This window comes from Aptenodytes patagonicus, chromosome 1 (assembly GCF_965638725.1).
Source record: "Aptenodytes patagonicus chromosome 1, bAptPat1.pri.cur, whole genome shotgun sequence".
Lineage (NCBI taxonomy): Eukaryota > Metazoa > Chordata > Aves > Sphenisciformes > Spheniscidae > Aptenodytes > Aptenodytes patagonicus.
This window is the reverse complement of record NC_134949.1, coordinates 218,642,315-218,666,675: the sequence shown is the minus strand read 5'-3', so window position 1 is coordinate 218,666,675 and position 24,361 is coordinate 218,642,315. Positions and strand designations below refer to the sequence as shown.

The window sequence follows — 24,361 nt, the reverse complement described above, 5'->3', positions numbered from 1 at the left end:
AATGATAAAATTCACCTGTAATGTAACATTTGGGAAAAGTAAAGGTATAATTTGGTCATGCTGTGCTCTAAAGTTACATTTATAAATACCTTATAAGGGTCGATAACGAATGAGTAAATCTTTTAATAAATGGTAAACAAAATGCTTCTAACTTGTAGTAGAATGTAACACAATGATACAATGCTTATTAAGAGTATTGTTTCATGAAAGATTTATAACCATCTGTGACACATGCAGCTTATTCATTTATTAATGGAGATGTCTGGAGAAATGGATTTTCTGTCCTATGGGACAGTTCAACATTTGGAAATCTGACTGGACTCAAAATGAGACGAATAGCTGAAATCTCCAAGTATTTCACAGAATTAAATAGTTTCAAATATTTCAATACAAAAACGTCAAAATGGCTATATTGAAACAGTTCCTCCCAGTAACACCGAAAAAATGTAGTATTTGATATTCATTAAAATTGTAACATTGGTGTATAATGTTATGCAATACATAATGGCCAAAACAAAATTGAAGATAAATATCTAAATTAAATGAAACAGAGAAAGTTATGAAAAAGGTGTTCTGAACTCTACTTAAATGAGTTTGAAACCTTTCCTAAAACCACTGTAAAACTCAGCACTTTCCCACATGATATTTTGATTGAGAAGAACCAACATTTTCATATTGAAAAAGTTTTAATCAATCAGTTTTTCTCTGCTCTTTTTAAAAGCTCTTTTGATTAGACCTAATGTGACTCCTAATATGTAGTGGGGCCACAATTCCAGAGGAGTCCTGGAGCTGCTTACTCCAAGTTTGAATGCTGTCTCTCTTCATCTGCTCTACCAGATTAATGAATGAGTCAGGTGTAAGGTTTCTCCTCCCCAAAGCACCAGATTATGACAACATCACACAGGACACGTGGTTTGGATCACTCAAATGAACACGGTGCAGGTTTATTTGGCAGTCAGATGGAACACAGAAATCAGCAGTGGCCACGTGTTTTCTTTTTTCTTTTTATTTTCTAAACATACTATATGGGATGCACAGGAATTACAGACAGAGGATCTGGCCTGGCATTGTCCCAGGGCTGCTCCTCTTGTTCACAGACATATCACACTGCCCTAAGACCACTTGCTGTTTGCTTACCTGGTCATTGTAGCTCTCCCACCATTCCCCATACTCCCTTTTGGGGTGAAACACTCTATTTCCGACTTGTGCGGGGCCAGTCTCCTGCCTTTGTACCTAATAAATCACGACAACAACAGGAGCAAACAGAAAGAAGTGATTGTGTGCTCAGCTTTCTGTGACAGCTGCTGTGCAAAGGGCCATGCACATGTATGCTACTGTGGCAGTGGTGAGGTATAGTGCAAAACAGCCGTGGGAGCGGTGGAATAGTTGCATAAAACCCCGGACCTGTGCTAAAGCAAACAAACAGGGCTATGCAGGAGAGGTGCTCACCATTTTCTTTTTTTTTATATATAGGAGGAGCTAAAAAATTTTGCATAATAGATAACATGCTAGCCTTTTGTCTTTAATAGTTTTTGGAGTTAGACCAAAATGCTTGGCTAAAGAGTTTAAGGGAAACGACACTTAAATTAAGGATCAAAGAGAAATCAGCTGGTGGCCACGTTCTCAATCCTAACTTAATCTTTTTCTCTGATCCTCCATCTCTGTAACACTTGACTTGTTCCTCTGCTTGTCAAAGCAAGCACCAGTGTAGTTGATTGCTTGGGTAAAGTTTGCGTGGGCTCACAGTTCATGTCGTGAATGGGCCTTTCTCTCTCCATTAGCAATAAAAGGAGGCTAGATGACTTGCTGAGATGTAGACATAAAGTCAAGTGAAATCAATCCCAATCCTAGAGCCCAGTGCAGTACTATAAATGTTTTAAATACCATACCTTGCACTTGGATGAAAAATTCACTTGGATAAACAGTTTAATACTTGAGGATCTAAATAATCCCTGGAGAGGATACTAGGATAAGACCTGGTCATTGTTTACTCTCTGAAGCACTTAATTGGGGTGTGAGCATTGAAGAGGTCTTACACTGGCTCTCTTCCCAGTGGTGAATTTCACCCTAATTGTACAAATTCTTGTGCTAGGTGTTGAAATACCTATTTAAATTCTTCAATAAAATCTGGGCAAAATGCCTGCAGATGTCTTCTCAAAGAGTTTGTGATATCCCATTCCCACGTGCTGTGAGGTGCATTGTGTGTATTTAACACACTTGTGTGGGGAAGCCTGTACATTTTAACACTGCTAACATTACAGAATAAATGAGTTATTTATTGCTTGTCCGTTAACCTGATCTAGATAGCAAAAGGTACCTTGAAGAGAACAGCCCTGTAAAAGAGAAATAACCTGAGTACACACAAAGTCAGGCTAAACTTTGGATGCAGTTGCAGTAGATCCTCAGAGGCAGTGTATTTTGCATAAATAACTGAGGAAGAAGCTTAGTGAATCTGAGAGTGAACTGGAGACAGTAAAATGAGGTGTTCTCAGTGCAGAGAAGTCCTTTCATTTACAAAATATAACCTTACTGAAAGGAGGAACAACAGGAGCTTTGCGGACTGGCTACCAAGGTTTTAAGGCAATCCAGAGTGCGGTATATGCAGTGCTCCCAGATAGGCGTGGAGCTTGCGCAGGACACATACATATTAAATGGAAGTCGATTCCTAGAGCAGAGGAAAAAGTGGAGGGGCTTAGAGAGTAGATAAATTCACTGAAAAATACAAATGAAGTCAAGCTGGATCATACAAATTCAGTTAGGATAGCCAGAGAGAAAGAACAAAGGGAAAAGAATGTATAGAAACTTGACAGGAAAGAAAAGGAAATGAAGTTGGGGTGAAGGTGTTAGACATCAAAGAAAATAGAGTTTAGGAAGAGCAGGAAGGAAACACAGTTACATTTAGACCTGATAACCAAAAGAGGTACTCTGTGCCCAACAAGACAGAAGGAGAAAAAGTCAAGACTAGGAGAAGGAATTTGGAGACTCTAAATGCTCACAGTGAGTTGAATACTAAAAAGTAGCCAACGGAAGAAAACAAGAGGTAAGTGTCCTTGGTAACTCCATCCTGAAGAACCCCTGGTTAGGATGCATGTGACCCAGATAAAGAAAATCCCCAAATTCCCCATTCCCCAGTCATTAGCATAAATTTCACTGCCATGAAAGTAAGTAGAACGGATCTCGAGAGACTGATATGAATCTCTCAAGTTTTTCCACCCACTCAAGAGCAAATTACACCATCAGAAATAGTATGTGATCACAGAATGCCTCAAAGCCTTGAACCATAATACCTCTTCCACTGCCATTCATTCAGTGTTAAATATCCACATAATTATGAAAACAGTGACCAAACTCTAATCAACCCTCCTAGTGAGGAAAGTGCATCTAACCAGTGCACGGAAGCTGCAAAGTTCTTTGGGTGACCATTCTGGAAAGGGACACCAGAGGTTCTGAGTAAAAAGGATTTTCAGCTTTCAGAGCAGATAGAGGACATGATTTTGCCTTAGAATGTCTTGCATTAGAAAAATGTCCCCTTTCTGGTTGTTAAAAAAAAAGATTGCTTTAAAAGATTTAATCTGAGGAGAGAAAAAACCCTCAAACATTTCTTTGCAGTTGTCATACCAAATGCTAATGTGAAAATTAATTTGGTATTTCAGCTGGTGTATGGAGGAGGCATAAAACACTACAGTGTGAGCAGCATTTGCAAGAATAGATTTCTTTTCTCAGGGTCAATTCCAGGACTATATTGGTTAGAAAAGAGAGAGAAGTCTTTGCCTCTGTGCAGAAAGGCAGCTACTAAATTCTGTTGAAGGATTAAAAAGATTTTGGGTTATTTTTAGTGTTTCTTTTGGCTTTTGGGTGTGGCATTGTGGGCTGTGTAATTTTTTTTGCACAGGGGTGAGTTGTCTTACGAACAAATGCTTAATGATACGTACTAATGTGTTTGTACATCAATAAGTGTTGATCAGTGACAGGAAATTTGGGAAGTCATTCCCAGTAATTCAGTCACTGCGGTGTTTGTCCATTTGCCAAATACTTTGCCACATCACTTTATCTTACACAGCAGTGCTCTGCACTCTCCAGAGGGGATCAGTAGAGAGAAAGAAACTTACGCCTGGGCTGAGAGAAACCATGTCTGTACTACCTTGGCTTTTAGTGAATTCAATGCACATGTGATACATGGCAGGAAACACCAGCGTGACTGCTCAGGTTTGAAGGACTGTTAGACCTTTTCCTTGCCTTCTTCACCTTCCAACAAAACTCCTCTTGTAGACCAAAATTAATGGATGCTATGGGAAATAAAGTGGGAATATGGGAATCATCATCCTGAATGAGATCGATAGTCATCCACTACCATGCTGTAGAAACCAGTTTTTGATCTCTTAATGTGTAGATCCCTACTTTTTTTTTTTTTCCAGTGAAGGTGTGGGCCCCTGTACTGACAAGACGTGATAGTCTTCAGATATGGACTTTGTTAGACTATGCCTACAATTTAGAACCAGGTGCTGGTATCCTGGTGGTCCTGACTTCATGTTAGGGTGAGACCCAGCTGTGCCTATGGCCCCTCCTGCCTCTGCTTTCTCCTGGTTTCCATGCAGATGGCCTTGGATGCCTCGACCAGCAGTCCATTCCATATGGTAGCATATCCCCTATCTGGAGGATGTTGGCAGGCCAGACCTAGAAGGTGTGCCATAGCCCACATTTCTGTATAGTTTGGTCAAAGACTTAGTCAAATCCTTGAAAAATGGTCTATGGGTAGAATGTGGGTAGTAATACACAGATTCTGTTAAAATGTCCACACTACACCAATTGAGAAAGACTACCCAAAAGACAAGTGCTTGCAATAGCAAAAAGTAGTTGTTTTAGATAATCTGTCCTCTGGGGAAAAAAAAAAAAAAAAATCCCAGCAATTAGAAACTGGCTTTTACTCTTAGACATAAGATTTTTTTCTCTCTGCTTTTTCAGTAAAAAATAAAAAGTTTAACTAACTAAAAGATATCTCAGGATAGCTTTGGTTTTTTTAATGCAATGCAAAGCAAAGGTAATTTGCTGTGTAGGAGATGGAGAGCTGCCATCAATCCACATTTCAAATGCAATCGCATACTGCCGTGCAGAAATGTTATTAATTATTGAGCACCATTTTTTTTGCTTGGCATTGTTAAGACCCAGAGGAAGAGAGTAGCTCTAATCAACACACTTTTTTCTGCTTCAAGGTGGGAGTAATGGTCTGATTAAACTGTACCTTGCAAGGGTGGAAGAAGTGATGTTTCCACAGGAATACTTAAGAGGAGAGAGGTTGTAGAGCCAGCTCTCATTGTAGGGCAATGGCTAATTGTACACTGGGGACTTAAGTTCAGCATTGCAGTGACTAATTCCTAAGGGCCTTGTTAATTAACAGGATTCCAATTTTTGGTCTGAGATACTGAAAATGGTATTAGGTGTCTAAAGCTCTTTCTGAATCAAGCTTTTCCCCAGCAGTTAACAATAATCAAAGCAGGTAATATCTATTATTTCAACCCCAAGCCTCTCATTTTGTCTATTTTGAATGAACCTGAAGCAAGACTTTTTTAAAACCCTGAAAGGTGAAATTAATGGAGGAGAGAGGAGAGGGGATTCAGAAAGCTTTACAGTATATTGATGAAATATTGTCTCTTTGCTTTCCATCACTTTTATGGAGCCTTTTCAATGTGCTTATGCCTGGAACTTGAACAGTTTGCTGAATGTTACAAAGCCATCCACCTTTCCAGACCCAGTTATATATTTTAATTGTCAGATCTTACATACAAGTAGTATTTTTCACCTGCAGTACTACTTGGTCTTGATATTAAGAAATGATGAAGAACTTCCATTTTATAGCAGCAGAGTTAAGGTTGGCCTTTGGACTAGGTAAGACAATAAGTGTATGAAGATTTCTGCATAAATGGTAAAGAATGAAATATGAAAAATATTTAGCATTGTTACTGTAGGGGCTGCTTTGAACTACAAACGTACTGTGTTCTTGAAAACCAGTTCTGTGAGATTGGTCATGCTATTTTGACATTGCACTGAATACTTTTGAAGGGGTCTCAGCTTACTGTATGACATTTTTGCATTTACATAATGGCTAAAATAAATTATATGTTATTAAGCATGGCACTTTTTGTTCCTTTAAAAAAAAATCAGCATATAAACATTGTTTGCTTAATAGCACAATTTCAGCAAGCAAAATTACTTTAAGGCCAAACTCACAATTTTTTTTTTTTCAAGTGCAGCATAATCTTTTTCTTTTTTTTACAGCTTATTCTAATTAAGCAATCATATGTAGTTGCAGCTGGTGAATTAAAATGGCGTTTTTGATGGAATGATATACAAAGCATTATACTGGCTCAAGGGAAGATTAGACCGATAGCAAACTATTACCAGTAGGTTTATTTACTTTCTTCCAGAAAGGGTATTTCTGAAGTGCTGGACAAACCATTGTATAGGATTTTTGTACAGTAGGGTCTTATTTACACAAGACTTCTTGTTCTACCCATTCTATTCACTATGCCGAACTTCTGTCCTCTCTTCTTCAGGTATCTATAACTAGAGATGCCATAGGAAGGTCTTACTACCTTATTCATGATTTCCTTCATTATGTTGAAAAGGGAAGTCACACCTCATTTGCTCTGAAGCATTTTAAGCGTTAGAAACTTCTCAAGGTTTGTGAAATGGATGGATGGGGGCCTGCTTTGCAATGCCTTACCTTGGCATTGAGTTTAACATGACATTTTTCAATTTTGCTGACTTACTAGAAAGAAGTTTCTCTTTTCCAGTGCTTTTATTACTTGGATCTGATATGCTATGCTGTATATTTAATATATTGACTCTATTTTGTTTTCTAATGTTTTGCATCTTTAATGCTTATTTATTAGATTTTTAACCTTTCTTTTTCTGCTACCTCATTATTAGGTAGTGGACTGTAAAATGACTTAATTTTTTTTTTTTGGCAATGTATAATTGTGTTATAAGTAAGTCATCAACTGGCAGCAAACCGGATAATCACTTCAATGTATAATGCTATAATTGAAACTACGGCAAATTAAAAGAGAGTTTTGTGTTTATATATTTTAACTGACAACTGCCTTGAATTTCAGTCACAGTTATTAAAAAACATCTGTAACCAAATGCAGTTTTAAGTCAGCTGAAATTCCAGCTCTTCTACCAGTTCACACCAACTATCAGTATTCAAGTACAAATACCATTCTTTATAATTCATACAGGTACTTCCATAGTAGCAGACTGGCTCATATCTTGTTTGGACCTTGGAAGGAGGGTGGATGTCCTAGTCTTCTGTTTGTCAAATTATAAGTCATTGACTGAACATAGAATCATTGAGGTTGGAAAAGACCTCTAAGATCATCGAGTCCAACCGTCAACCCAACACCACCATGTCCACTAAACCATGTCCCTAAGCGCCTCATCTACACGTCTTTTAAATACCTCCAGGGATGGGGACTCAACCACTTCCCTGGGCAGCCTCTTCCAATGTTTAACCACTCTTTCAGTAAAGAAATTTTTCCTTACGTCCAATCTAAACCTCCCCTGGCGCAACTTGAGGCCATTTCCTCTCGTCCTATTGCTTGTTACTTCGGAGAAAAGACCAACACCCACCTCGCTACAACCTCCTTTCAGGTAGTTGTAGAGAGCGATGAGGTCTCCCCTCAGCCTCCTCTTCTCCAGGCTGAACAACCCCAGTTCCCTCAGCTGCTCCTCATAAGACTTGTTCTCCAGACCCCTCACCAGCCTCGTTGCCCTTCTCTGGACACACTCCAGCACCTCAACATCCTTCTTGTAGTGAGGGGCCCAAAACTGAACACAGTATTCGAGGTGCGGCCTCACCAGTGCCGAGTACAGGGGCACGATCACTTCCCTACTCCTACTGGCCACACTAGTTCTGATCCAGGCCAGGATGCCATTGGCCTTCTTGGCCGCCTGGGCACACTGCCGGCTCATGTTCAGCTGGCTGTCAACCAACACCCCCAGGTCCTTCTCTGCTGGGCAGCTTTCCAGCCACTCTTCCCCAAGCCTGTAGCGCTGCATGGGGTTGTTGTGGCCGAAGTGCAGGACCCGGCACTTGGCCTTGTTGAACCTCATACAGTTGGCCTGGGCCCATCGATCCAGCCTGTCCAGGACCCTCTGCAGAGCCTTCCTACCCTCGAGCAGATCAACACTCCCGCCCAGCTTGGTGTCGTCTGCAAACTGACTGAGGGTGCACTCAATCCCCTCATCCAGATCATCAATAAAGATGTTAAACAAGACCGGCCCCAGTACTGAGCCCTGGGGAACACCGCTCGTGACCGGCCACCAACTGGATTGAACTCCATTCACCACAACTCTCTGGGCCCGGCCATCCAGCCAGCTTTTGACTCAGCGCAGAGTCCACCTGTCTAAGCCGTGAGCCGCCAGCTTCTCGAGGAGAATGCTGTGGGAGACAGTGTCAAAGGCCTTGCTGAAGTCCAGGTAGACCACATCCACAGCCTTTCCCTCATCCACTAGGCGGGTCACCTGGTCATAGAAGGAGATCAGGTTGGTCAAGCAGGACCTGCCTTTCATGAATCCGTGCTGGCTAGGCCGGATCCCCTGGTTGTCCCACTCATGCCTTGTGAGCGCCCTCAAGATGAACCGCTCCATAATCTTCCCCGGCACCGAGGTCAGATTAATTACAATGCCAGTTCATATCAAAGTTTGCTCTGGAAGGAACCAGAAATTCCTTTGGTAAACAAACCTGTGCTGAGGTCAGATGGTTGTTTGCAAGAGGATATACATCATGCATGCTAAGGGACATGAGACCATGTGCATGGCTTGTCTTGGTGCTCTTCAGCATGACTGATAAGGACAATATTGATATAGTATATGGTAACATTTATTTGTCACCAGAATTTTGGGAGACAGGCTTAAAGATGAAAAAAAAGGTAAAAAGTGTAGACACTTCTGTGTCTACAAAACTCCTCCTCAGCTCTTCGCTCCCCTAAAAAAATATCAAACTGCTGGGTCCCATCTTCACTGTTCCTTCCTTTTCTTTTTTGTAGTACACTAGCTAGACTGCATTTTGCAATCTAGAGCATATTTGTGTAAGAGTAGGCAGGGAACTGTTTACAATGTAATTTAATTTGCACAGTTCAGCTATGATATTTTGTTCAAAAAGATGGGGACGCTGTCTTAATATTATAAATAATTCAAAAAATTAGGCTTGAATACATGTGCTCCGTTAATGCAGCCAAACAATTTGTATCAATCAATATTTTAATTACATTTAAGTTGAGGGGAAAATTCAAAACAACACCACTAGCACTGTACACAAATTAAAAATTGTTGTAATCAGGGCATTCAAGAATATCAGTTTGTTATATATATTAATTTTTTATATACATAGAATCATAGAATCATAGAATCATTGAGGTTGGAAAAGACCTCTAAGATCATCGAGTCCAACCGTTGACCCAACACCACCATGTCCACTAAACCATGTCCCTAAGTGCCTCATCTACTCGTCTTTTAAATACCTCCAGGGATGGGGACTCCACCACTTCCCTGGGCAGCCTCTTCCAATGTTTAACCACTCTTTCAGTAAAGAAATTTTTCCTTACGTCCAATCTAAACCTTCCCTGGCGCAACTTGAGGCCATTTCCTCTCGTCCTATTGCTAGTTACTTGGGAGAAGAGACCAACACCCACCTCCCTACAACCTCCTTTCAGGGAGCTGTAGAGAGCGATGAGGTCTCCCCTCAGCCTCCTTTTCTCCAGGCTAAACAACCCCAGTTCCCTCAGCCGCTCCTCATCAGACTTGTTCTCCAGACCCCTCACCAGCCTCGTTGCCCTTCTCTGGACACACTCTAACACCTCAACGTCCTTCTTGGAGTGAGGGGCCCAAAACTGAACACAGGATTCGAGGTGCGGCCTCACCAGTGCCGAGTACAGGGGCACGATCACTTCCCTACTCCTGCTGGCCACATTATTTCTGATCCAGGCCAGGATGCCATTGGCCTTCTTGGCCGCCTGGGCACCCTGCCGGCTCATGTTCGCCGGCTGTCGTCAACATATATATAAAAAGCTGGACATGAGCCAGCAATGTGCGCTCGCAGCCCAGAAGGCCAAGCATATCCTGGGCTGCATCCAAAGCAGCGTGGCCAGCAGGTCGAGGGAGGGGATTCTGCCCCTCTACTCTGCTCTGGGGAGACCCCACCTGCAGTACTGCACCCAGCTCTGGAGCCCTCAGCACAAGAAAGACATGGACCTGTTGGAGCGGGTCCAGAGGAGGGCCACGAAAATGATCAGGGGGATGGAACACCTCTCCTGTGAAGAAAGGCTGAGAGAGTTGGGGTTGTTCAGCCTGGAGAAGAGAAGGCTTTGGGGAGACCTTATTGCAGCCTCTCAGTACTTCAAGGGGGCTTATAAAAAAGATGGCGGCAAACTTTTTAGCAGGGCCTGTAGTGGCAGGACAAGGGGGAATGGCTTTAAACTAAAGGGGGGTAGATCTAGACTAGATATAAGGAAGAAATGTTTTACGCTGAGGGTGGTGAACCACTGGCCCATGTTGCCCAGAGAGGTGGTGGATGCCCCATCCCTGGAAACATTCAAGGTGAGGTTGGATGGGGCTCTGAGCAACCTGCTCTAGTTGAAGATGTCCCTGCCCATGGCAGGGGGGGTTGGACTAGATGACCTTTAAAGGTCGCTTCCAACCCAAACTATTCTATGATCCTATACAGATGGAATGTTTTAGCAGCAATTTATCAAAATCTTTCAGACCTAATACCTTTCACCGAGTTTCATAAAATATTCTTCAATCTTTCCACAATATTTGAAGTTTAATTAATCACAGTATCAAGCTTGTTCAAAAAGACACCAAGACTAAATCATTTAGGGAATAATGAAGGACTCAAACCATTTAGAAATCTCTTAATCTAAATTTTTGTGGAATATTAGATTAAAATAGCACCAAATGATCAGTTTTGGAACTGATTCATTAATAAATGCAGACTAATAAGTCAAAATGATAATGACTTCCTCTGAAGAGTCAAATATTTTTTTCCTGCATCAAAATTCTTTTCTAGCAAGGCTATTAAGCAAACAAATAATATCTTGTTGTATCACTATGGTTAGATTTTGTGTTTTTAAATAAGAACAATACCCATTGAGTCAAACCTTCACCTCATGTAAATTGTTGCCTGCTCTAATGACATTACGTCATGTAAGTAGCTTACCCCTCACTTTTTTGCTATTGTCTCATAGTATGAAGCCATCTAAGCACTTTCGTGCAATTTGTAGTCGATGGCCCCCTTAGACAGCATCTGTAGAAATTAACTTTTTTTTGGTACATGATGATTTCTCAGTCACATCTTTTGCCCTACAGTAATATCTGGTTCTGTTTTGTGCAGCACTTTCACTTTTCAGCTTCCACTGGGATTTTTTACACTGAGATGAGCAAAGGCTAAAAGCTGGTCACTGCTACAGTTCAAGGATGGTGCAGGTCACTTCTATAATACATACGCACAAGAGTTGATTTAAATAACTAAAAGTCACCAATAAATTATTTGTCCATTCTATAAAACTTCAGGATTTCAAATAATGTCTTTTTTTTTCTGCAGCTAAATAAAACCAGAATTGTAAAGGTCTTTTAGTGTAAAGCTGTGTTTTCCCTTGTTTTGCCAGGCAATGGACCTGATGGAGTGTTAGTCTTAGTGTACCGTATGACCAATCAGATCACCAAAAGTACATCAGCCCTTTGGTTGTGAAAATTGTGAGTATGGACCTATAACCCGTGCCCTGACAAAGTCTGGTAAGTAAAAATTTTTTACAAATTAGTTTGGAAGAGAAGTGTAGTGTTCTTTTATCATCATTCAAAATGTGTCAAAGAAATTGTTCAAGCTGCATATAAACGAAGACAAAATTGGCATTTGTACTATAAGAAATGTGCCCCAATAGAATGTGCTGTGGCAGAAACTCATGATCAGTATCTTTCTCAATGGGCATACATGTGAGGAATGCAGGCCAGCTTCAGTTTTCCACAAAACTTCCCCAGTTTTTCCTGTACTCCGTCTTCTTTACAGGACTGAAAGCTCCATGTCAGATAACAGCCCTGTTAGCATTACTGACACCTTTTGGTGTGCAGTCCTGGCTAGAAATATCACAGTAGCAGCTCTTGTAGCAGAAATATACAGTCCTTATCTTACCTGGGATACTGGGTTATTTGAGAATGAGGAGAGGATAAACTAGCCCTGTATTTTGGACTCTTGCAAAAGGGCTGTGTAGCATATGTGATAATAGGTCCTGAGACCTTAAGGTAAGATTTGCTCAATTTATTTATGTACTTCCTAGTCCCTATGAAATTAGCTGGTAAGATAACGGGAAGCAGAAGGTCCAGATGCCTCTCTACACAGGTTGTGTGGCTTTGACTCCAGCTATGTAGTGTTCAGCATTCTTCTTTGTGGAGTTGCTTCTGATAATGTCTGGTTTGTTAGGCCTACTTTTAAATGAGGGTAGAATATATTTTGGTGAATACTGCTGAATCACAACAGCCTACATGAAATGGTTTTCATTTCACTAGGTAATGAATAGTTTTACTCTCTCCTTTTACATTATTTCAGTACGTGAAGATTCATTCCAATACGTATCCACAGCTTGCCTGAGTTTTCTTAATTGAAGAACACCCCATGCAAAAAGTAATTTAGGACTCTAACAGATGCGTTGCTTTATTTAGGCAAAAGCAGTCTTGTTATCTGTCATTTTGCAGCTTATGTGAAAGCTCTGAATGGAGCATTGGCATTATCTGTTTGACAATGATTTGATGCAATATTACACTGTATTATAAATTAGTGTCAAGAAGCAAAATACTAATGATAGGGGCCCCTCTATGCACTGGTGACTTAAATAGCATGTTTCTTTAAAATTCAACAGTGACTCACTCTTTTTTAAATGAAACCCCTCTGAGCTATTTAAATAATGCCATGTAGCTGTAGTGCATATTTCCTTTGATTCTGAGTACTTCAGTGTTTACTTGAATAACTATCCAAACAAGCTTTTGCTCATTGTACTGCATAATACCTTGAAAAATATTACTTTGTGCAACAAGATTTTTTTAAAGAAATGTTTGAATATTAAGCAAAATGGTCAGACTCTGTTTGCTCATGCTCTATAGTAAGCAGAATTGAAGCTGAAAGTGGTTTTCTGGTCTTGGAGATGATATCAGACAGGTGAAGTCCTAAGCAGCATTTTAAATTTACTCAGCACATTTCAGGACTCTGTTTTGTTTTCTTTCATGCAACCAGACAGGCATTGATTAGAGAGAATTTCCCATGATCGATGGAATCAATTTGCTCTTGGATTCCCAGGCCCTTCAGGCACATGCTGACTGAGCACTGCTAAACTCACTGGCACCATCACAGTTTAACCAGCTGAGGATTCAGACACATGCATTTAGGAGTGTCGTCTTTGTTGCAGGTTTAGGTGTTGATGAACACTGCTGATGACATGAAAATTTTTCTCCAGATTTCAAATGAAACCTCTAGTTCTTTATATCTAGGTAAATATGTCAATATATCAGCTTTGTGCTGCCTTTTTCATTCCTACACACCCATATTGGGCACTCTCAATGCTCTTCAGGATCGAAGGCATTTCCAAGACAGTGCTATTGAAAAAGAAGTCATTGTCAATGATGAACTATTACATTCTGCTAATAACTCTCTACCACAGGTGTTATCTACACATTGAGGGATATAAAGAAACGGAAACAGAGTCCTCAAAAAGAAGAAAATACACTTTGTCTTTTAGGATATTCAATAGCAGGGTACACTCCTTACTTTTCAGAACAAAACAAAGATTTTGGAGCAATATCTTTCAAAACTGGGCCTTAACAGATGACAAATCCTTCCCAAGCCCAAGATATTCCCTTCATCTATAACTTAATCTTGTTGAGTAAAAAAGTTGTGAGATGGCAAATGAGCTTTGCAGCAAAAGTGAGGGAAAATAATAATGATCTCAAAGAGGAAGAATGCCCTCCTATTGAGGAGATATTATGAAGAATGCCTCTTTTAGCTGGCCCAGAAGTGGGTGTAGGGCTTCTAACCTGAAGACCTCAGGTCACTCAGGCATACAGACAGAGGTTGTAGAAAATGACATTTCAGATAAACATCACTTAAACTGATAAAGGGTTTATAATTTCAAAATAGCATCCTACTCTGCACCTGGAAATGAACTGGAAGATACCATCATTAACAGATCGTAGGTACAAAATATCTTGTAATAGACTGGCCATTTCTGAACCAATTCAGTGTCACTGAAAGAGAAGCATCAGTAATAATCTGACAGACACAAATCATCACTTTGGCATAATCTGTCCTGCAGGTATTACTAATAAAATCCTCCCTTGAGTCTAAATTGTGGTTCACACAAAAATGGAAGTACATGCCCTCGTTCCATGCCAACTCCAGTTGTGAACAATGGCATGTCTGGAAATATTCATATTATCAACCCTAAAATCCACATTTGTTTCTAGTGAGGAGGAAAATCTAGCTACTTGTCACTTCCAGGCTAGACATATATAGCAGAGGAATGAAAAACTGTTTCTCTGCACTTTTGTATAGGTGAAATTCTTTGTTTATGCCAGCAATTAAATAACCCAAATCATCCCCACGGCACCGATATCAAAAGTGAAAGGGATCAAGATGTAAATGAACCACTGGGCTGGGTGCACTTCTACACACTCTGTCTATTGCAGTATTTTCACTCCAGAGCTCTCCTTTCTCTTTAGTGTTCACTTACTTTAATTTTTATACACTGAACATACAAGTTGTCTTCGTGATCACTGAATTCAAATAATTCCTTGGTCAGAAACAAAGAGATATCTCTCAAGGGAGTACCTGTTCAATGGCAGGAAGGGTAGCAAGAGCGGGGCCTGTGAGCACCTGAATTTGATGGAGTTAGGAGGATGAATACAGAAAAAGGTATCAAGAAAGGTAAAGAAGAGAAGATAGGTAAGGAAAAAAAGAAAGAAAGCAGGAAGAGATAATACAAGAAAGGAAAATCAAGGAAATAGGAGAGAAAAGTATAACAGAAGAGTCATATGAAACAAATCCTCAGATGTCTGCGAGTGGCTGCTCACGATGCCACTTGCATTTATTACTCCACCTTGATTATGTAGCACTAGCAGCAACCCTGTTGTCTTACTGCTGTGACTAGAGGCAAAATACAGACACTATGCAATTCATTCAAGGGAAAGAGATTGTAAATGGGTGCATTCAGGACAAGGCAATGAGTTATGTTTCTTGTTCTGTTGTTTTTTTTCTCCTAAGATCTTGTTTCCCTCCCTACATTGAATGTACAGTTGATACAGCCAGTACTTCCAGCCTTGTAATTGTTTTCCCATTGTTCTGTCCCCTGTTTTTGCACAACTTTTTGACTAAATCAAACCCGAAACTGTTACAGATGTGGGAGAGAGGACTCACTCCTCTCCCAGTGCAGAGGCAAAGGGAATTAATATATTTCCCTTTGTCCTTCCACTATTAATAACTCTCAGAAGATCATAATTGCTTCCCCACACTCCCACATTAGCAAACTTTACCTAAGGGTTTCACCAGATGATCCCCTTCTTTTCCACAGGTTCACCAGGCTGCTTGAGCGGCTTGCAGCTGAAGATGACTTTCCATCTCCCACGTGCATGCGGACCACAGTCGATGTGGTGAATGCGCTGCGTACGTTCCTTTCAGGCTTAGCAAGGATGATATAGACCTTGGGCACAAACATACAGCCGAGGGCCACCGTGGCACTCAGACTCACTGAGAAACACATGGTGATTATCTTGTAGTTGCTTCCAAAATATATTGGCACGAAAGCCAGCCAAATGATGCAGGTGGTATACATTGTAAAGGCAATATACTTTGCTTCATTGAAATTAGCTGGGACGTTTCTTGTCTTAAATGCATAAAAGGTGCAACTCAAAATTAATAATCCATTATATCCAAGGGGAGTTACAACACCCAAGTTGGTGGTGTTACAAATCAGGTAGACCTCTCGGATGCTTGGGTAATCGTGCATTATATCTGGTGGTTCCATTATAAAGAGGGCAACAATTATGCCTAATTGTATACATATCAAGATAAATGCAATAACCAGTTGGGCGCAGGCACTCATGAACCTAGGTTTCTTTGTACAAATTTTCTTCTTGCTGCCAGCCAGGATTCTTGCAATGCGGTTGGTTTTAGTTACTAGAGCAGAATAACTCATAGCTGGGGAGAGGCCAATGCCAATTCGTTGAAGATAACAGTAAATCTGTTGAGGTTTTGCGATGAGACAGAAAGTGCACAAGTAACCCAAGCAGATGCCGGCTAGAATGATGTAGCAAAGTTCTCGGCTGGATGATTTGACCACTGGAGTATCACGGTACATTATGAATATAGCTGTAACAAACAAGGTGGCCAGCAGACCTAGACATGCAAAAACAACTGCTGCAATTGGTTCAGGATCACCCCATCTGAGATACTGGACTGGGATGAGGTCACAACCTACAGAAAAAGAAAAAAGAAGGTAAACTGAAGTATGTAGGAGTGAGATTCTTTAATGATATAGTTACAAATTTTTCTGATATTTCTCTTCTTTTCCTCTTCAGGAAGGCGCTATTATAATGAGTATAGGCTAAGATTATGTTGATATAATGGCACAATAAATACTTTTCAGTGACAGCTTATTTCAGTAATACAGTTGTCCTGGTTTCGGCTGGGATAGAGTTAATTTCCTTCCTAGTAGCTGGTACAGTGCTGTGTTTTGGATTTAGTGTGAGAATAATGTTGATAACACACCGATGTTTTAGTTGTTGCTAAGCAGTGCTTATACTAAGTCAAGGACTTTTCAGCTCCCCATGCTCTACCGACTGAGAAGGCTGGAGGGGCACAAGAAGCTGGGAGGGGGCACAGCCAGGACAGCTGACCCCAACTGGCCAAAGGGACATTCCATACCATGGGACGTCATGCTCAGTACATAAACTGGGGAAAGCTGGTCGGGGGGGCCGCTGCTCGGGGACTGGCTGGGCATCGGTTGGCGGGTGGTGAGCAATTGTACTGTGCATCACTTGCTTTGTGTATTATTATTATTATTATTACATTATTATTATTGCTATTATTATTTTATTTCAATTATTAAACTGTTTTTATCTCAACCCATGAGTTTTTCTCACTTCTACTCTTCCAATTCTCTCTCCCATCCCACCGGGGGGGGGGGGGGGGGGAGGGCGTGGGGGGAGGCGTGAGCGAGCGGCTGTGTGGTACTCAGTTACCTACTGAGGTTAAACCTGAGGTTTATCTGGAGTATAACATGATGACTGAAAAAACGGCCAAGATGATTAAGATAAGTCACTTTTCTTCACTTTTTCCTTTTAAATGATTTTAAATATAGTAGTTTATGAACAAATTTCAGAATCAAGTTGTATTACCTCAGTGCAAAATGCTTCAAAGTTGTCTGCATACTATATGCACTTAAAGGACCAGATGTCAATCCTATTAATTATATTGTACACTATGAAGGATATTGGTACTTGTTTAATGATTATGGAGAGGAATCTTATTGATTCTAGCTGTCAAGAAAAAAGAGTGCTTCTTTCTCAGATATGCTACTTTTTTTCTAACAAAAATTTTTTAGGATCAGAGTTGCAGATAATAGGTAATTTGGGATGGCACACCCTGCTCACTTCTTTATCTGTCATTCATCCTTTTGAGACTTCTGAGGAATTAAAACATCATCTAACTTGTGAAATCGAACTGAATTCAATAAATTAGTGTCAAAGCTGAATTAGCAGTGCAACCCATCTAAGGACACTTGTTTTTCAGTCTATGTATAGGTTTTAATAAATCATTCTATGTACGCATGTCATAGGAAGTCAAAGAAGCTTTTCATTCCACAGTGTGCAGATCAACGGACAGGAGTAAAAGCTGGCAGAAAACTTCTTGCTGGCATCCCTCCTCCCTCCCTCTCTTTTTGCACTGTAAAGCCTGGATAGGAATAAGGGGGGGGAGGACCTCGATGCTCTGGAATGCAACTTCCTGACAATAGTAGACACGCTGGCACTGCCAGCCAGGGCAGGACTGCTGGAGGGAGGTCATGGAGTGGGGGAAATGCAACTAAAGGCTTTTATTTCCCCTATACTTGTATTAAGCTTGACTAACCTTGATTGCAAAATCTAAATGACCTCAAAATTTAGGATTGTTGTAATCAGGTTGCTGTCTTCTGGTTAGGTCAGACAGAAAGGTGTCAGCCTGACTCGGGGTGGGTGGTGACAAGGCACTTCTCCCTGTGGGGATGGAGCACTGGGTGCTCACATCTGCATTTTCAGCAGTGAGGGTAATTAGCACTCTCTGATGGGCATCTGGATGCCAAGCAATCCCAGTTAATTAAGGAACCTGGGACCTCAATGACTTGATGAACAGGAGTAATTGTAGACATCAGGACTATAATTTGGGAATTTCTACATGCAAGATCTACTCTTTGCCTTTTCCTTTATTTTAAGTGGAGATTAAAGTTTTTCCAAATCTGCCACTGACATTCTTAGTAATAAAAATCATTTCATGAAATGGTATAAGTAGATATTAGGTTTAGCTCCTCTCTTCTCCCAGTATTTCTGTAGTCTACATCTCTATGAAATTAATATTATAAAAAATATAATACCTACAATAAGGTGGTGTACTCAATAGATTGTGTGGCAAAAGTACAAGGCAGATAGTTCTGTATTCTTGCAGAAAAATCAGAAGGATTAGGGTCAACAAGTCTTTGACATTAGTGCAGTTAAAGGATACAAATTTGCAGTCACTCCACTGTAACAGGATTTTGCTCTTAGTTACTAAATGCAGATTAATTTTCCATCCATATTTAAACTGCTTTGGTGTGCAAAGCTTTCTGTTGCAATAATAAAATTATTACCATGTCTTAATGTAACAAAGACATTTAGATTTTTATAGAACACTCTCATAGCATTAGTTGATGATGCCTATTTGACTCTTGTTGGTTTTAAAGAGTTTACTTATTAATTGTGAGGGAGACACTGTATTTCATTCTGACTTCATCAAGATTAATGTAGCACAGGAATCACATCATTAAAATCAACATTTTTATACCAGTGAGAGTGGTGGAAGAAGGGTTAAAACCAAAAAGCATACTCTGGTGTGTGCATATATCCCCATGTGGGTTCTTCCCCAAGAAGTTTTATGAGTAAGTGACCTCTAAATCTATTTCCAGTTTTACCAACATTTAATTAATGTTTTGGGGAAACAAATTGTTACCAGCTTCTAATACTACTATATATTCTTGGACAGGAAATTTGAAGAGAAAAGGTCTTTATCTGGCCTTTACATGCAGACAATGATATAGGGGCTGAATTTTGCTCAGTTTCTAATGTTGCAGCAGAGGTGAATCATAACCAAGCATTTCTCATTAGTTTCAGACTATTTCATGCCTTCCTTGCTTTATTACTCTTTTTACATTCTCTTAATAAAATACCTGAGAAAAAAGTTGAAAACTTGTCCCATTTTTTCCCCCATCACTGGGTACACTTTACAAGAAGAATGCTAAACTGTGCAATGATTTATTCCTCAATTAAGATTTAAGGAACGGATAGTCTTCATAAAGCAATGATTGGTGAGGTTTTCATATAATAGCTTTGCAGCTAATGGTTTCTGACAATGGCACTTTGCAGAAAGGGACAAGATCAAGTAAAAGAAATATGGGAAAACAGCACTCTGAGTGCTCAGGTTAGGTTGATGGCCAGGATACCAAGGCAAAAGCTGAAAAATGGTAACGCAAGAACTCATTCCTATCCCCTAAATATGTGTATGCTCAATGGTCATTTGGACAAGATCCTCCCCACAGCCCACCACTTACAATTCATCAACATCTCTAAGCACCTGGAAAGACTTCTCTCCTAGCTGGCTCAGAAATGCCAGGTGGAACAGAGCCAGCAGCCTTGTCTTGTGGTCCCTGCAGTGTGCTGAGGCAATCTTTGGCTTGTGGAAAGGCTGTTAGGAGCCAGTCCAATTTGGAGCAGGTGTAGAGTTGTTCTACTCTGTGCTTAAGAGTGCGCTGCTTCTGGGACCGGAGCCCCAGTAAAATTGACATAAAACTGCCTCTATGTTCTTCTGGCCAGAAACGTAACCAGTGGGAGCAAGGTACTAGATACGCACGTGAATAGCAAGACAAGCAGATATAAAAAATCAGAGTCCCATTTGACATGCTAGGGAAAGGTTTTCTGAAAGAACCATCAAAAATCACCAACAAATTACAGATAAGGATGTATAAGGATCTTCTGGGGGAAAAAAAAGGGTTCTGATATTTTGGAAAAACATCTGGCTACTTCAGGGATGGGCTAAATTGTGCCATAAACAAGGAGAGGAGAAGCTCTTGAAGGTTTGACCACTGCCATAGGTCTATTAGTACCCTGTGCTCTCTCTGTAGAGGTAAACTTGTCACTTATTTCTGATCTTTCATATTGCATTAAAATCAGTTCATCTGGGAGAAGAGTTTACAGATACGAAGCACTGTATTATAGTCCATATTTTCTGGGGATTTGATCTTGACACTGTTTTAATTTGTTATTATAGCCTTGACACCTAATAGACCTTACCATGCCTTCAACATCCATAAAACTGTATCAGCTTAGCACTGAAAATCCCTTTCATGGTAGGCAATATAAAATATATAATTAAACTAGTTCCAAAGGTAAATACGACAGACTAAGGCTTGTGAATAGGATGCACTCCGGAAAGTGAAAGGAGTTCAGTGAAGTCTCTTGAGTCAACATCATGAGCTAAGGCTCACTGAATCTGCACATGGAGACTAAAACTGGTGGAAAATTACTGCTGATTTAGTAAGTCCTAAATATTTTTCAGTGGGGTTTGGCATCCTGGGCAGTGAGTTCAGCCCATTGACAAAAGACTTGGTTTTCTTGTTAACTTTTCACAGACCTTTCCAAGGATAACAGAAGTCCAAACACCAAGGCTGAAACCTAAACAACAACCTAGCCACGTCTTAGTTGAATGAGAGTCTCCACATAGGATTTGGCACACAGTATTCAAAGTGTATTGATGTTATTTATGCTGTTAGGTATTTCATATTAATGCTTCTGAATGTTTCCCTATTTATAATCCCAAAAGATGTGAGAAGGGATATCTTGATTAGTTATTCGGGTTTTCACATATGGAGAGCCGAGATGCAAAAATGTAGGAGTCAATAAAAATCTACATGAAGCTGGCAGAGTAGCTTTTATAATGTTTTTTTTTTTTTAATAAAACCCCAACGTGTTACCCAAACTGACAAGGCAAAAGTGAGGATTACACTCTCCAAAGTCCTGGGTGAGAAATCAGCCCCCTGACCTCCACATGGAATGTGAACCAACTGAAGTGAGAGAGGACATTTTTAACATTTCGGTACTAAGTTCTGGTGCTATGGTAAATTATTAAGGTCACCAGTTCTTTGCCCTGTTCTGGTGGGACCTTTTGTGGTTGCTACAGTAGCAGGGCATGTAGAGGTGACCATGTGCTGGCTTCCTAGCTGCTGCGGTTCCCAGGCTGGCACATTTACTGAAACCATCAGCAAAGGGGGGTTTGCACAGTCAATGGATGCAGCTGAGGACTATGCATGTGTTTATTCTGCCACCTCTGCAGGGCAGGAGTTGGGATCGGTCACATCTTAAACCATGAAAGCTGGGGCATCTGTAGCTCAGGAGTCGAAGTCCCTAGTAACTCAAATATACTGATTTAGCTGTGCATTGCAGTAAAAGGCAAGGCTGTGGATCTTAGAATAATACATTAAAGTTACTCTGTGACTACATGGGGAATGATTCCTTAATTACACAAATGTGCAGAATGACTGGAACAACTGATGAATTGCAGCAATCAGGTCTATCCTTATGTTAGCTCTAATGTTTTGATTTAAGTTTCACTAAAAAATGCTGGCTCTGTGTGTTGTAAATATTTTGTTCAGAATATGTCATGCTCAGCAAACTTTCCACAATGTAAGGCACAATTACAAGTGGATCCTTCTGGCTTTGTTGGCAAGTCGCCCTTCATCCCGCCCAGGAGCCTCCAAGAGCTGTTTGTTGAGCTCAGCATTCTTGAACCAGCTCACTGGAGCCTGAAGCACTGCGTGGCTCACGCTGGAGACTTGGGTTGTAAATGGACTGGAAGCTAAAGTCCACACCTTACCTGGAACAAGCAACTGAGGGAAGAAAAGTCCACAAACCCAGCAACAAGGGAGGGGAGAAAATGACAGCCAGAGATCCTGGTCATAATATTGCCACCTGAACCCTTAACTCATCCTCATCTGCTTTGTCCAAGAGGCTGGTATGAGAGTGACTTAAGGAAATGGTTACATTTCATTTGGAATAAGAAATAAAAAGGAAAGAGAAATACAGGGCACAGAAAATCAGGGTGAAAATTGGACATTATCTCTGCTGATGTGCATTTATAATGCTAAAACCAACCAGATAAAAATTGTGTCCTTCTTCTACCCTTGGTCTGAATTACAGCCTTACCAATTATGGTCAAAAGCAAGATCCTAGTAATGTTTCAGCAGCAAAATCAATGTCAGCACAGGCTAAATTTTGTTCTGCCTCGTGCTCACAACTGTCAGACAATTGCTGAAATTACCAATGGCTGTAACTTTATTGCAAACAACAATACAAGGAAGCAGTTTGATGGCAACAAGCAGTTACCATTTGAAAATATTTTGGGCAAGAGATGAATGATTTTTTTTGCTTGGGGGGGGGAGGGAGCAGGATCCGGTCTTACAAGACACCTGAGCTTCAGACCCCTGTGGCTTCTGCCACACCCCGAATCAGCACACTGCAGGAAGAGCTGACCAAGCCCTTGTGGGGATCCTCTGAGATCTGACGTCAAGCATCGCCCCTGCCCTTGGGCCCACAGGGGGTTTTCATGAGCCACAGCAGTGGGCTGTCCCAGACGATGCCCAGAGCCAAGACAGCAGCGGCTCCCAGCACTGTCCGCTCTCTGTGGCTCTCGCTGACAGTACAAGCAATGCCCTCAGGATGAGGGAGGCAGTCGTCCTCACTTCTCAGTGAGGAATCCAGATCGGTACAAGCCAAACGGGATACAGCATCAGTGTTGTCAGAGCTCTTTGAAATGGTTGTTGTGTCACTCAGAGGTGGGGTGCCCTTTTTTCAGTCCTTTCCATTCAAGGGTTGTCTGGATAATTCAGCTCTTACCTGGCACTTTCAGAGAGGCAGACAAGATCATGACGCTGCTATCCTGGGTTTACTGTACCTTATTTGGTGAAAGCATTTTTGTAACTATAGTAAAAAGATATATTTCTGATATTTAGCCTTATCCTTGAATGGCAAGAAAACATTTCAAGAGCTGTAAAATATTTCAGCTCCTATTTTCATGGGAATCCAATTAAGAAAATCAAAAAGCCAGCGTATTTGGAGTACACAGAGGATGAGAAAAATGTCAATACAGCCTGAAGATAATCCAAGTGTCACTGAAATTAATATCATCTACTTTCCTTGCAGTCCCTGAGGTCACTAGACAAAACTTTGTTTCTGTTATTGATGTATGCTGTCCCTGAATCACAGAAAGAGAGAATAATTGCCTCTTTCCCACCTCAAAAATGTCCTTAAACACTAGTGATAGCTGGACCAAGATGTTCCCACATCTGCTGAAAAAGCTCTGAGACGTTGAGCAAAACTTATCTGGTCTTTCCAAGGCACCCTTTTTGAATGCAGAAGGCCATGTCCTCAAAATCACTTGGGTTTTTGGAGAACCAAAAAGCCATTCTCATCAAGATACTGAAAAATTAATTTAATTTAGGTTTAATTTAATTTTCAGTGTTAAGAAAATCCCTTTATTTGTATCTAAACATGCCTGCCACCTATTTATCTTCCCTCCACTGTGAATATAATGCAAAGAAGGGCTTTGAGGAATAGTGGAGGGGTTGGCATATACTTCTGGACTTAAACCCGTGAGTTTCTCCTGCTCTAATTGAGTATGTGGCTCAACCACACTAGCCATACTAATGTGTGAAATGGTGCGGTAATGTATGGCTGTTGCTAACACAATGCATGGGGAGGAAGGGGAGCTACAGTAGTTTGGAAAACGTCTTGATACTAAACCAGGAAGAAGAAAATGACTTGGGGTGCATGTTGGGATGGTACAGATAAATTTGGAGAAAAGGAAGAGAATGACTATTTTTTTGTCCAAGGAGGAGCCTGGTCCCTGGGGAATGTTGTATACATAAGCAATGAAACTGAAATTTGTTAGGAAATAAAATATGGGTGGCTAAACATTCCCTTCTCACCTCAGCTTCACTTGTAGATGGAGATATTTTCCAGTAACTGTTTTAATCAAGAGAAACTC

At 40.7% G+C, this 24,361-nt stretch overlaps 1 protein-coding gene across 4 annotated transcripts in view; it reads right to left on the bottom strand.

The window, feature by feature from the left end:
- GRM5 (glutamate metabotropic receptor 5) overlaps positions 1–24,361 on the bottom strand; it is a 298,233-nt gene that overhangs the window by 15,855 nt on the left and 258,017 nt on the right. For all 4 annotated transcript variants that reach the window (XM_076328339.1, XM_076328337.1, XM_076328338.1 and 1 more), the window contains 2 exons: positions 15,574–16,513; positions 1,138–1,233 (listed from right to left, as the gene is read on the bottom strand). In XM_076328339.1, the coding sequence (XP_076184454.1) occupies positions 1,138–1,233; positions 15,574–16,513 (1,036 nt within the window). The remainder of the gene's footprint in view (positions 1–1,137; positions 1,234–15,573; positions 16,514–24,361) is intronic.